Raw genomic sequence first — 15,221 nt, forward strand, 5'->3', positions numbered from 1 at the left:
CTTGGATTAGCTATTAGTGACCTCACAATACCTTAAAGACCCAGTTCTTCCTACCCCATCCCCTAAACACATTAACTTCACATGCAGGCTACTTACCCTCATTGTCAAAAAGTAGTTTTAAACATTACAGTTCATGACACTGCCAGTGCCATCCAAGTAGTCATCTTTTTCCTCATGTCATTTTAACATCATAGGACACTGTTCTAGAAGTCATTTCATCAGATTTCCCTCCATGAATAATTGGCTAGAATTTCTTAAACATACTCATGTTGAAAGCAGTCATCAACCAGGGGAATAGGATTTCCTTGATTGCTTACTGAGCCACCGACTTTGGGGCTCAGATCAGCTTTTTCTGAAGCATATGGTGGACATGGAACAGGAGGATAACTGACAAGTTCAGGGCTCTGTTAGGAAGGAGGACAATTATACAGGCAACCTAAGTGTCCACTGCAGAGACCAATGGAATAACATCAGTTCTAGTTTTCTTATCTCCTTAAGAAGTGGGTTTCTATAGATTAAATAAAAGTCGTACCTTTAAGCCAGAAGTAATAATTTCATACTGCATGCTAATGCTGTTGGTTGTGTTTGGCTGGTTGGAGTTTCTTGTTGGGAAAGATTCTGAGTTAGCCAGCTAGAGTGCCTAGATGTATTTAGTGAATGAGTATAGAATGTGAGGGGTGGCTGCCTATGCTTACATGTTAGTTCTCCCTATTTTAAGCTGTTGTTATTATAATTTTGTTACAATTACTTTTATTGTACTCACAGCCCACATCTTTTAGCTTAGTAAAATTCTATTAATTTTCACCTTGCTTTTTGTGTAAAACATGATTCCCTATCTTTAATCTTTGTCAACAAAATTAGATTTGACTTTTACTTGAAGATTTTCCTGCAGGAGAAAATTTCAGCTTTGGGCTTTTCAGAATTTTTTTCACTTTCCACCTTTCAGAGACCCAAATGAATGCAATTTTCAGAATTGCAAAGTACAAATATCCCGCCTTCTGACAAAAATGTGTATATTTATATCCAGAGTATACTTTATTATTAGTAAATATTTAGGGAAGGGAGAACAGAGAGCTTTTCACTGTACAAGTAAGTTAACAGATTTTGAAATGTAGTGAAAGAATTTGATACAGTATGAAACTTACTTCCATGGAGATCCAGAGTCATCACGATTATAATTCAAGTCTGAAGCAGACTTCAGAGAGCTAATGTGAAGGAACTCCATCTTATTATTCAGTTCTGATACAAAATAGAATCAAAACTTTCCCTAAACTTTTCACTTTATTAAATACCTTTTGACTTGAGATAATGTCATAATTTTCCAACTTTGTGCTAGAGTTATTTGGCCAACTGGTTGACCATTGAACAATGCAGAGGTTAGGGGCATCCACCCTCTGTGAATGTGAAAACCCGAGTAAACCTTATAGTTAGCCATCTTTACCGACAGTCATCTGGTTCCATGTCCTCAGATTCAACCAACCATGGATTGTGTAATACTGTAGTATTTTTTTAATTAATTACTTTTGGCTGTGCTGGGTCTTTATTGGTGCATGCAGGCTTTCTTTAGTTGTAGTGAAAGGGGGCTACTCTTCATTGCTGTGTGTGGGCTTCTCATTGCAGTGGCTTCTCTTGCTGTGGAGCATGGGCTCTTGAGTGCCTGGGCTTCAGTAGTTGCAGCATATGGGCTCTGTAGTTGCAGCTTGCAGGCCCTAGAGTACGGGTTCAGTTGTGGGGCATGGCCTTAGTTGCTCTGCGGCATGTGGGATCCTTCCAGATCAGGGATCGAACCTGTGTCCCCTGCATTTGCAGGCAGATTCCTAATCACTGGACCACCAGGGAAGTCCCTGATAGTATTGATTATAGGAAAAAAATCCATGTATAAGTGGACCCCTGCAGTTCAAACTCGTGTTGCTGAAGAGTCAATTGTACATCGTGGGGGAAAAAAGCATTGCAGCTCCAAAAGACTAAAGCCATGAAGTGAGTTAGAGATTGAGCTCTTGCTGTTTTTCAGGGTTTCCGATTCCAGTTTAAGGTTCTTAGTATTTGATTCTATCAGGTGGACTGACTGGGTCAGAGACAGTTGTTTCAAAAATTAATTTTCTAATGATGGGGGATAAGAAGAAAAGGACATTCATGTGCCCTACAAGAGTGAGTGTGATCAAGTTTCTGGTTTCAGCACTTGTCTTTAACCCTGAATCGAAGGTTATTTATATAGCTAAGTCAAGAAATGCCCTTCATGTATACTTGCTACAAAACATAACAGAAAGCAAGCTTTCTTTGCCACAGTTTTTTATTGGTTAAGAACTTAATGACTGATAAATTACTGAATTCTGTTCTAAATTAGGAATAGTAAAGTTTGTTCTTTTAACTTGATTCACTAGGCAGTATTCATCTTGTCTCCCTGGAACCAGTGTTGACTGAATAGGAAGCTATCTTATCTCTGCTAATGTAAAGAGCAGTGATGCAGATAATCAAAATAAAATGGTCTGTAACTGTCCTGCAGTGCTATCAGAGACAAGTTCTTCATAGCATAGTAATGTCATTTGGAGCACAAAGTAGATTGTTACATAATTAATAGTGTTTTAAAGATGTTACTGTTTAAATTATTGTTGCTATTATGAAACATATATAATAATCTAGACATATGAAGATTAATGGTAAAAGAAGAAGTATTAATTTTAATTTTAAGTGTTTGTAAGTATCATTTTTAGAAAGATTATAAAAGGTACACCTTGCTTTTGTCAAGTGGTTTGTGGTTCAAAAGTTTCCGATAAATAAGTTTCTTATGATTTATTACCTAAATATTCAAGCAAAATGCTCAATGCAAAATGTATGTTATAGACCTATTTTATTTATTTAAAACTTTTTTTTAAAAAAATTGCAGCTGTATGTTAATGTCTCATCTTGAAGAACCAAAAGTAACAGAAGATGAAGAACCACCCACAGAACAGGATAAGAGGAAAAAGATGGTAAGTTACAATAGTAGCTTCTAAAATCTGGGAAAATCATATATCATCATTATATTCTGGAGGTTTGAAGATACCTGGTGGTCCATTCTCCATCTGTCAATCCATCCGTCCATCCATTAGTCCGCCCCTTGTTGCAGAATCAATGTAAAATAACTGATTTTGAAGTTTTGGGTGTACTTCTAAAACAGATAAATTGTATTCCTAGCACAGGAAGTTGAGTTTAACTCTTGATCTGAAATAATTGTTTCTTGTCTTAGTGAAGGACTTACTCCTTTACTTGTAAGAACCATGTGACCCTCAAACCTTACTTAAATTGTAATGCTCATTCTTCTGCTTTGAGATTTATTAACATTTCCTTTTTCCCTGTTAGTTCATGGATCTTGTAATGAATTGTTTTTTGAAATATAAGTTTTTATAAACATGCCTTTAAATTAATTGCTAGATTGTTTTGAAAACCATAACTCTTACTAGAAGAATCTGATAAGAAAAGAGTTATTTATAGTCATAAATTTGTAAATACTTTGACACATGAATATAAAATAGGTACATAAATAAGTTTTTTCTCCTTTTTCTCTTGGAATCTGCTCTAGTCTCCTGACCTTACCAGATAATAACTTCATTGTGCCTTCTGTCCTCATTTGCCATTGAGAACACCACCACTATCTACCTCAAAAGTAGAATAAATAAATTAATGTATAAAATGGTCATGAGATAATGCTGAGCACCTAATAGTTAATGTTGGGTATCATTATTTTAGTCTACTCGTGATATTCACCTCCTGAATTATCCCACAGTAACCCTCAAGGGTTTCATCCTCATTGTATAGCTGATACTGCACTGTTCTGACAGCCTTCTTTGAAACTGTGTTTGAGTTTAATCCATTTTATTTTGTTTTTATGCTAGGTGTCATCTCCCTAGCACTAGTGTAGAAGAAAGGACAATATTCAAGAATTTGTAAAACCTGAATGCTGGTCCTGTTTGTGTTGTTAATTGTGACCTTGAGCAAGTCACACTGTCTCTTGAGAACTGTTTTCTCTTCTGAGAAATGAGGGGGAAATTGGATTAACAAATTCCAAGGGCAGTGAGCTAAAAAATTATTTGTGTGGTTTTTTTTTTTTTAGCTCTTAATACTGTTCCTTTCCTTCCCCAATATATAGAATCCCAGTGAAGTTTTCAGTTGTGAGTGTACCTCTGGAAATAATTCTCCTGTGAAATGAGACTGCTAAGTGGTATCCTAAATACATGAATAATGTATTTTCTGCCTTTAGAATGATGACAGCCTTTTGGTGTAACATACTACTTTATCTTTCCTCTTGCTTTTTTGAACTTTGAATGTATCATTGATGTTGTAGAAAAATATGATAGCATTTTTCTTAATAAGATTCTATACTTATAAATGAATGATAAGTATCCTGTTTCCTTTTAGTCATCAGCTTTTTGTATACTTTAGTAACATGCTTAGTCTGGTTAGATCTACTTTTTGCATATTGATCTGCTCAGTTCTGTTTTTTATTACATATAGAGTGCTTCATGACATCATAGGGTAGTCATCTCAAATCTAACTTTATTTTGAATGTAAATGAAATATTATCTCAAAGAGCAGTATAAGAACATAGTTTTAGAAATGACCCTTAAAGTTTTTTGATTCAGTTTTGTTATATCCTAAATTTTATTTGAGAGCTCATTATTTTATCATTGTTGTTTTATTTTAGATAGTGTTGATTTATAGAACAACTTTTATTTTTAAAGTGACTGATTTTATTTGAAATTAGTCTTTACAATAGCTATGGAATGTAGGTTTACATTGTCATCTCTATTAAGATTTCTAGTGCCTTAGACTTAAAGCTTAGTCTTATGCTGTTAATATCATAGCATTTATGATCAGTGTGGGATTTATGTATCTTAGCCTTGAATAAATATAATTATGAATACAGGGCTAATTTTTTAATAACTTTTCAGTAACAAACAAAATTAGTTTCAGTGTATCTTCAAGGTTACAAGGATAAAGTATGTATTTTTTCCCATAATTATATCATCTTTCTTGTATTGTGATGTTTTTAACATTAGAAATTTTTTGAGAACTAACTAGATGTATCTTGGTTGTAATTTGAAAGGGTAGTATTTGCTAGTATATAATTAGGAATTACTGGTCAAAAGAAAAACCAGTCTAGCATCAAAGATTATCTTCATTTTAAAATGGAATTTTTTATTTACTCAGAAGAAAAAGTGTAGCTGCTCGATTCCAAGATTACATAATTGAATGTTTGATTTGCTGTCATTGTTGTCTTAAAGTGGTCCCTAAAATGTGGTGTCTTCATTTCAGTAGCTGCTGTGGTAGAGCAGAGCAATGGTGACTGTAATTCAGAAAGATGGATAATTAGTATTATATCAAATGTGCCAAATGATTTTCCATAAGTTTATGAAGATTCTCTATATTTCATCTTAAATAAGGATGAAATTTCCGTTCAGAAAAGCTATTAAGCTTTCCAGACTTTTGATTATGTGCTTTTTTAATCCAGCTCCCTCTGTACTTTCTGTTTTGGGGGAACTAATTCTGAGAAGATTGAATGTGGCTCAAGCGTTTCATTTCATTTCTAAGTTTCCTCTTTGTCCTGTGTGCTTCAATAGTAGGACAATGGTTTCATGATCTCTCTTCTATAAGGAATTTAGCTAACACATTAACATTTTAAGTTGTTTGTGATTTCTTTTTTGTGAAATGTGACATACAAGCCACTTATAAGTTGAAACTTCTCAAATTTAAGTTTTGAGCATATTAATGCTTTCTGGCAACTTTATGGTACCTAAGAAAGCATTGTTAATGTAACATGTGATACAGTAAGTAGAGCTGTTTTGATCATTCTTTCCTGTTAAATATTTCTCAGTTTAAGCCCTAGAAATATTTTTATAATCAGTTTCTATAAAAATAACCTAGTTTTATGTATACTTAATTGATACTTTAATTGATAATGAGGTGTAAATAAGTTGAATGTTATTAAAACTATGCTAACTTCTCACTCACTCGTGCTAGTAGAAGTAGTAGCACAAATAAAACTCTGTCCAAGCATCATTCCTATGTCTTCTGCTTTTGCTATAGCCCAGCTAAGCAAATTGATGGTATGTTAGGTTGTGTTGCATCTTATTTGATAAGTTCATGACCATATCCTAGGTCTTATGGTGACTATAATAAATCCTGAGCACACCTTGCATATTGCCTTTGAGTGAGTATTGTCTACTTTGCTGCTACTGCTGGTTCAGGGAGGGGCAGAAGTGCTGTGTTGTGGGAATGGAATTTGTCTGAAAATCGTAGCCTACAGGTAGCTGATATTTCCCTTTCTGAGAGCAGACTGCCTCTTCCTCCACCTTTGCCTCTGCCTCCCACCCTCTTCTCCTTCTCCCCTCAACTTTCTTCCTCTCATCAGCTCTCCCTGAAAATTTATTTGCCTACCTATAAAATCTAGCAGTTTTCCTCAGACTTTTACTTACATGTGTAGAATATATTGTTGGAGGGAATGTTACCCGTTTCAGTTCCACAATGTTATTTTGTAAATCTTTAGTCCAAATATAACGTCAGTTAGGTGCACTATAGTGATGGTTTGTTGTGGGATGTTGTAAAATCTCCCTGAATTATTTTGATCACTGAGAACCATAGGATCCTGAGAACCATAAGGATCCTTCTTTTGGCTGTCCCGTTTGCCTCTAGAAAAACTCAACAGAACTAGTATAAAGACAGAATTATATTTGATTGTCACTATTTTGGTACTATCTTCTTAATTAAATATCAGTACCTTGAAATGTGGGCTTCCTGGGTAGCTCAGCTGGTAAAGAATCCGCCTGCAATGCGGGAGACCCTGGTTCAATTCCTGGGTCGGGAAGATCCCCTGGAGAAGGGATAGGCTACCCATTCCAGTATTCTTGAGCTTCCCTGGTGGCTCAGACGGTAAAGAATCTGCCTGCAACGCAGGAGACCCTGGTTTGATTCCTGGGTTGGGAAGATCCCCTGGAGGAGGGCATGACAATCCACTCCAGTATTCTTGCCTGGAAGATTCCATGGACAGAGAAGCCTGGCGGGCTGTAGTCCTTGGGGCTGTGAAGAGTTGGACACGACTGAGCGACTAAGCACAAGCCCAGCACCCTGAAATGCCTGGTAAAGAGACATTTGTATTTTACAAATAATATGAGATTAATTCATTATCTTGTTATTCGTGGTTTTTAAACTGCCTTTGTGAATCCTTACCCTGTCACATTTAGTAATTGAGGTAACATACAATTGCTGGAAATACTCTTTAATGTTCAACTTGCATGAAACGGCACGCTGATTATGAATTTGGAGCTTTCTGCCTTTTCTCAACATGCCCAGATTCATTTTTCACCTTTACTTCTCGTTCTACATCTTGACTTTATCTTAACTTGGAACTGATCTCATCCAAAATCCTGAACTCTGACATTTCTCTCTCATCCCAACCTTTTCTTCTTCCTTGCTAACTATTCCTTTTCTCCTGGCAAATCTGCTTTGTTCCTTTAACTAAAGCCCCATAATTCATCCTTGCTTTTGCAATCACTTTCCCAGCTTTTGGGCTTTCCTGGTGGCTTAGGTGGTAAAGAATCCGCCTGCCAATGCAAGAAATGTGAGGTTCAATCCCTGGATCAGGAAGATCCTCTGAAAAGGGAAATGGCAACCTGATCCAGTATTCTTGCTTATGAAATCCCATGGACAGAGGACCCTGGTAGGCTGTGACCCATGGGATTGCGGAGTTGGACACAGCTTAGCGACTGAACATATATGTATGTATGTTCCCAGCTTTTAACCTAGATTTCCTTGTTTTTCTGTGGTTTTTAAAGACACGTTGTATAGAGAAGGAAAGAGATAAGGACGATGGCAAACTTGTCATTGGAAACAGTATAAGCGAGCCAGTAGCAGTGCAGCATTTTTAAAGTAATAAAAGAAAAAAAGCATTTCTCTTATTCTCACATTACTAAAATAATCTTTTTTTTTTTTTTTGGCTATGCCATGCTGCATGTAGAATCTTAATTACCCGACTAGGGATCAAACCCATGCCCCCTGTATTGGGAGCATGGTGTCTTAACCACTTGACTGCCAGGGAAGTCCCACTAAAATAATCTTTTGATATAACTTTTTACTACTGAAAATAAAAATTGTTTTGTTTAATCTCTACTTTATTTGTAAGTGTTGGTCACTCAGTTGTGTCCAACTCTTTGTGACCCCATAGACTGTAGCCTGCCAGGCTCCTCTGCCCATAGAATTCTTGTGAAGTCTTTTTGGAATTTTATTTTGATGACAATGGAGGATATCCTGTCTTCTACTTTTTCTTTATTCAACAAGATCTCTTTTGTATAGTTCTTCTGTGTATTCTTGCCACCTCGTCTTAATATCTTCTGCTTCTGTTAGGTCCATACCATTTCTGTCCTTTATTGTGGCCGTCTTTGCATGAAATGTTCCCTTGATATCTCTGATTTTCTTGAAGAGATCTCTAGTCTTTCCCATTTTATTGTTTTCCTCTATTTCTTTGCATTGTTTACCTAGGAAAGCTTTCTTATCTCTGCTTGCTATTCTTTGGAACTGCATTCAGATGGGTGTATCTTTCCTTTTCTCCTTTGCCTTTCACTTCTCTTCTTTTCTCAGCTATTTGTAAGGCCTCCTCAGACAACCATTTTGCCTTTTTGCATTTCTTTTTCTTGGGAATGGTTTTGATCACTGCCTCCTGTACAGTGTTACGAACCTCCGTCCATATATCTTCAGGCATCATGTCTATCAGATCTAATCTCTTGAATCTATTTGTCACTTCCACTGTATAATCATAAGGGATTTGATTTAGGTCATACCTGTATGGCCTAAATAGTGGCCTAAAATAGTTTTTTCCCCTACTTTCTTCAATTTAGGCCTAAATTTTGCAATAAGGAGTTCATGATTAGAGCCACAGTCAGCTCCCGGTCTTGTTTTTGCTGAGCATAGAGCTTCTCCATTTTCGGCTGCAAAGAATATAATCAATCTGATTTCAGTTGTTATACAATTGTCTCTGTATACCTACACACAATGGCAATAAAGTAGCATCTTCAAAATGAACTATTTTTCTTTTGCATTTGTTTTTTACATTTGACTGGTATACTGCTATTAATATATAATTATTATTAATATATTATTAATTATTAATATATAATCTTGATTTTTAGGTGATGTTAAGATGTAACCAAAAGTGTCCTAGGACATATAACTTTACCTAAGGCCAGCTATATAAAAATACTAAGTATTTCAAAGTTGGATTGAACAAAACTTTCTTTAACCAGTGAAAGCTCAAGTCAATGTTAAATTTACCCGAAATCTTGAAATACACTATTGCAGTGGTTAATTCAACTCTCACAAACTGTAGAGTTGCATGTGACATTAAAAAATACAGGAGGATAGGAAATAATGACTTGATATAATCCAACTGAGATGTAATAAAATCACAAATTAATAACCAGACATCCTCCTGAGATAGCATTTTTCCCTTGATGGAGCTAAAATGTTAATCAAAAAGTAGTCTGAGATCCAGAGGTTAAGATCTTTCACAGTAGGCTACATAATAGTAATCAAAAGACACTGGAAAAGACAATTCTATTGAAAATGCCCTTGGAAGTAAATAAAATGATCCTTCTAAGTTTTTGTTTTTAGTTAAGATTTCATATTAATTGCCTGCTGACATCAGTATTATTCTTGAGTATTAAAAAAACTCATGGGGAACACATGTAAACCCATGGCTGATTCATGTCAATGTATGGCAAAAACCACTACAATATTGTAAAGTAATTAGCCCCCAACTAAAATAAATAAATTTATTTTAAAAAAATTTAAAAAAATAAAAAAACTCATTTGTAGTGAGTTTTTTAATCTTAATGAGGCAGCCTCATTATTCATTATTTACTTGCAAAGAGTCTGACATGACTGAGCGACTGAACAACAACTTGAATTGCTACTAGAAACCTTAGAAAGAGTTCGGTAACTTGCCTCTCTTCACTGGGAACCTTTGGCGATTTGGTATTGACTCAGGGTGTATAAAGAAGATACAAGAGTTGTGGGTTCGATCCCTAAGTTGGGAAAATCCCCTGGAGGAGGAAATAGCAACCCACTGTGATATTCTTGCCTGGATAATCCCATGAACACAGGAGCCTGGCAGACCATAGTCCATGGGGTCACACAGAGTCAGACATAACTGAGCATGCACACCCCCACACCTCCATGCAAGTAAAGTCTTCATATTCTAGATGAAGAATATGGCCTCGTTTAGGAGTACTTAGGTAACATTCCAGTGACCTTTAGACTGTCTTCTTGATGGTTTTTCCTACTGTATTCCTCTATTGCTTCTTTCTTTTTCTCAGTAAATTATCAGTAATGCTAGTTGTGTTTTTATAAGGAGCCTATCTTTTGAAGAAACGGAAATTTAGGAAACCTTTTCAAAGAATTTTTCTACATCAGGAAGTTCCTATTTTGAAGACTTTTTTTTTTAATTATGAAAGTAACCTATACTAATTTAAAAGTCATGAAATCTTTGTCTGATGTGGAATACCCTTTTCCAAGGCAACATTTATAATAATACTAAGATATTCTTTCCCTTTTCATCGTGTGAACATTTTTACTGGTGGTGCTAAAACCATGTGGAGTACCCAGTGGTGGGTATAACTGCTGGCACTTCAGCATTGATAAGGTCAGTGGCAGCTAACTATACAACTATACTAGTAGTCATCATATTCTCCACTACTGTACTCTTAGTTTTTGTTTTTTAAAGCCAGTTTCATTTTATTGTTTTTGATGACACAGTACAAATTATTAAGTTTCCTAAATCTCCACTCTTGAGTGTACATCTTTTAAATATTTTCTGTCAAAATGGTAATGTCTTCTGACAATGGTTGGTCTTGAGGAAAACTACTTTTTGATTGGGTTGTGAGCTGAATTAAACCTTGTTCATGAATACCACTTGGATGTGGATGTGGAAGAGCATTTGAAAGATAAAAATGATTATTCAGACTTGAGTATTTGGCATGCATTTTCTTGAAAACAAGCACATCACTTCAAGGAAAACAACTAACGATTTAAATTTGTATGCCCAGTGGTGGTGTATGAATTATTCTGTACCCTGGGCAATAGGATAATTAGAAAGCAATAATTTGTTGTTTATTATACTTTCCCTAATTATAAGTGAGGCTGATGAATGACTTGTTTATATTTTTTTATTAGAAATTATATTTGTTTTTTTTTCCTTTGATTTTAAATAAGAGTGACAGATTATTTCCCAGGAATGGTCATAATAATATCTCCCATTCCACATGCTGTTCTTAAAGTGTGACTTTGACATTCTTCCTCCTTAAAAGGATACATCTGTATTTCCTTTTGTTGAAACTGGTCAGGCTTGCTGATGCTTTATAACTTCTCAGTCTAGATCATTAGGTATAGATGCTACTTTATTCTCTAGGAACACTTATTCTTGGACCCCAGCTGCCATGCTGTAAGGGAACCCAAGCATCTACAAGAACATAGGTCTTATTTTCCCCAACTGAAGTCACAGATAACAGCCAGCATTAATTACTAGACACATAAGTGAGTGACTCTTCAGATGGTTCCAACTCCCAAGATGACTTGAGTCACTTCTGGCCTTCATGTCTTCTCAAATGAAGCCCCAGAGACCATGGAGCAGAGACAATCCATTGTCAGTCTACTCTTATGAATTCCAGATCCACTGACTCCATTAACATTAAAAAAACAGTTGTTTTATGACACATAGTTTGAAGTAGTTCATTAAGCTACTGTCAGAAAACTGAACAAACTCTTTATAGATTAAAGAAATCAGCCCTTAATTCTCACCTTTGTTTCCACTTATTCATCTATCTCTCTCTCAGTCTGTCTGTCTATCTAAAACTAGGAACCAGAGTTAGGCTTATTAGGTTGTTAAAATGAGGGAGAATGCACACATTGGGGAACATGGGATGTGTCACAGTGAGCAAATCAAGGAAGAGTTTGATAGGGCTTAGAGAGCTAAAGTTTAGTCTAGGATGGTTTTGTCAAAGACTGGTCAGAATTTGTCATTTTGCTGGGACAGTCATTGGTCTTACCTTTAACACAAGTTCATGCAGTTACCATTAGCCCAGTCATCAGTTTTCTTGTCTTGGAGCACATGGACCTCAATGAGCTGTGTTGAAAAAGTTTGAGCTTAGAGTGTTTGTCTTGCATGCCATGATTTAGGATAGCTTTTCTGTTTGTAAGTCCTGGTACAGTTGTGCAAATAGTGGTCTCTGCTTCAATTCTCATATTCCCCCTTACAGCTGGTAGTGAGGCTTTATTTTTCCTTTTCACTTCCTTTGACTTGCTTTCTGAAAGATGAAGCATTGTCTTCCGAGCACCTGTCGATCCAGATCTGCACGGCTGTTTGAGAGATCATCACCATGTGTTGTTTTCAGTGGTAGTTGTTTTCACCTTTTTAATTGTTAGTGATTTGTTAATTTTAACCTTTTTTTTTTTTGAGCTCTTCTTTTGTTGTGTCTCATTTTATGGCATGATTGGAATGGCTACCCCCACTCTCAAGAAATAATTTCTCATGTTTTTATGGGCTTACTCCATTTAAATCTTTAACTGGAAATTTTTTGATAAGAGTAAATTGAGCATCAATTTTATATATGTATTTATACACACACACACACACGTGTATATGGCTTCTGTCACAAGATTAATCCATAGCATACCTTTTCTTTACTATTTTGAAATGCTACCTTTGTTAGGTACTACCTGGCCAGACTTGTGTGAATTTGAGAAGTCCACATTATAGTCTATATCCCTGCCTATTTTAATTACTATAACCTAACAGTGTATTTTAATACTCATTAATGATTTCTGAGGATATTTTACTTGAAAATTCATCATAATATAATTTTTAAGATAAACTGAACACTTACTAAAGAATTGTTAATTATCTCAGTCTAAAGTGGGAAAGAGGTACGGTTACTGGAAAACAGCAAAAGTAGGACTGTTTGAAAGTCAGAGGCATAAGACTTCTGCTGTTTTGATGCTAAGAATTGCAGATTTATTTTCCTTTTAGAATATTTCTTAAATCTTTCTAATACATACATACATACACATTATATTCCAGCTAATTCTTTTGAGCAGTGCATTGAAGGTAATTGCTTCTTTGTTGTCTCACCCTGTGTGATACAAAGACATAGTTTTATCAATAGCTAAGGAGTGCTATTGTGGTTCAGAATCGAGTGAAGAAAATATGAGAAAGAACATGTCCATTTGTATTAATTTAAAACAATTAAAATGATTTAATTCTGTATAAAGGGATACAAATAAAATATCCTTTCTGATGAAAGAGGATTTGTTAACTAAAGAATTAACAAATTAATTATTTCATAGGATTTCGTTGTATCTTAGCTACTCGAATTCATTTTTACATAAACCACAGCAAAGTAAAATGATTTAAAAGAGCTTTCACAATTTTATGCTTTTTTTTATATCTGACGTGATAGTGTATGTGAAGATCATATTAATAGGTCATCTGATTTTTTTTGAAACTGTCCCTTTGAAATAAATTACTTTAAAACAGATATAAAAGAAGAAAGCTTTTGTTATAGAAAGTAGCCAAGTGTTATTTTTAACTTTCTTTTAACTTAAACTGGAGTTAACTTCTTTCCTACCATTTTCTTACTGAGCTGGAAGAAATGAAGAAACTGACGACTTTCTTAACCCTAGTCAAAATGGCTTTATGTCATTGTGTGTGTCATTAAGTAGGTTTACATTATGTTAGACACAAACAATGGATCCTTGTTTAATAGTGTTCCCAACTGAGTGTAACCCCCCCACCAACCCCAGGACTTACAACATTGTCTGAAAGACATTTCTATTGTCACAAGGCCAGAGAAGTGCTACGGGTGTTTAGTGGGTGGGAGCCAATGATGCTGCTAAACATGCTGCAGTACTCAGGAGAAGTAGTTCTTTGTCTTATTTCACTGAACAGTGGGCTGTGGGAGGAATGGCACTCAGACATTTTTTAGGTGCCTGCTGTGTATCAGAAAAGAAGCTGGGTTGTAGAGGGCCTGGTATACTCTACGCTAAGTGTGGTAGGCAGAATAATCCCTTTCATCTTCAGGGACATCTGTGTCCTAGTCCCTGGAACTATGAATATGTTGTGTCCTCCATGACCATGTTTTGTTGCACAGCAAAGTGGAATTCAGGTTACTAATCGGCTGATCACAAAGGAGATTATTCAAGTGGGTCAAGTGTAATCACAAGTCCATAGAAGCGAAGAGGGAGGCAGGCAGAGAGGGTCAGAATGATGCAGTGTCAAAAAGACTCCATCAGCTGTTGCTTTAAAGATGAAGTGAGAATGCTGCTCAGTCCAGTTCAGTCGCTCAGTCGTGTCCTACTCTTTGCGACCCCATGAATCGCAGCACGCCAGGCCTCCCTGTCCATCACCAGCTCTTGGAGTTTACCCAAACCCATGTCCATCAAGTTAGTGATGCCATCCAACCATCTCATCCTCTGTCATCCCCTTCTCCTCCTGCCCCCAATCCTTCCCAGCATTAGGGTCTTTTCCAATGAGTCAACTCTTCACATGAGGTGGCGAAAGTATTGGAGTTTCAGCTTCAACATCAGTCCTTCCAATGAACACCCAGGACTGATCTCCTTTAGGATGGATTGATTGGATCTCCTTGCAGTCCGAGGGACTCTCAAGAGTCTTCTCCAACACCACAGTTCAAAAGCATCAATTCTTCGGCACTCAGCTTTCTTTATAGTCCAACTCTCACATCCATACATGACCACTGGAAAAACCATAGCCTTGACTAGATGGACCTTTGTTGGCAAAGTAATATCTCTGCTGTTAAATAAGCTATCTAGGTTGGTCAAAACCTTCCTTCCAAGGAGGAAGTGTCTTTTAATTTCATGGCTGCAATCACCATCAGCAGTGATTTTGGAGCCCCAAAAAATAAAGTCTGACACTGTTTCCACTGTTTCCCCATCTATTTCCCATGAAGTGATGGGACCAGATGCCATGATCTTAGTTTTCTGAACATTGAGCTTTAAGCCAAGTTTTTCACTCTCCTCTTTCACTTTCATCAAGAGGCTCTTTAGTTCTTCTTCACTTTCTGCCATAAGGCTGGTGTCATCTGCATGTCTGAGGTTATTGATATTTCTCCCGGCAATCTTGATTCCAGCTTGTGCTTCAACCAGCCCAGCGTTTCTCATGATGTACTGTGCATACAAGTTAA

The 15,221-nt window shown here is 36.2% G+C and overlaps 1 protein-coding gene across 7 annotated transcripts in view; it reads left to right on the forward strand.

The window, feature by feature from the left end:
• The window catches only part of IPO11 (importin 11), a 201,432-nt gene that overhangs the window by 170,764 nt on the left and 15,447 nt on the right, over positions 1–15,221 (forward strand). For all 7 annotated transcript variants that reach the window (XM_081519785.1, XM_081519783.1, XM_081519784.1 and 4 more), the window contains one exon: positions 2,885–2,969. In XM_081519785.1, the coding sequence (XP_081375911.1) occupies positions 2,885–2,969 (85 nt within the window). The remainder of the gene's footprint in view (positions 1–2,884; positions 2,970–15,221) is intronic.

The sequence above is a fragment of the Giraffa tippelskirchi genome, chromosome 8 (genome assembly GCF_054371585.1).
Source record: "Giraffa tippelskirchi isolate mGirTip1 chromosome 8, T2T-mGirTip1v1.2.pri, whole genome shotgun sequence".
NCBI classification, from domain to species: Eukaryota; Metazoa; Chordata; class Mammalia; order Artiodactyla; family Giraffidae; genus Giraffa; species Giraffa tippelskirchi.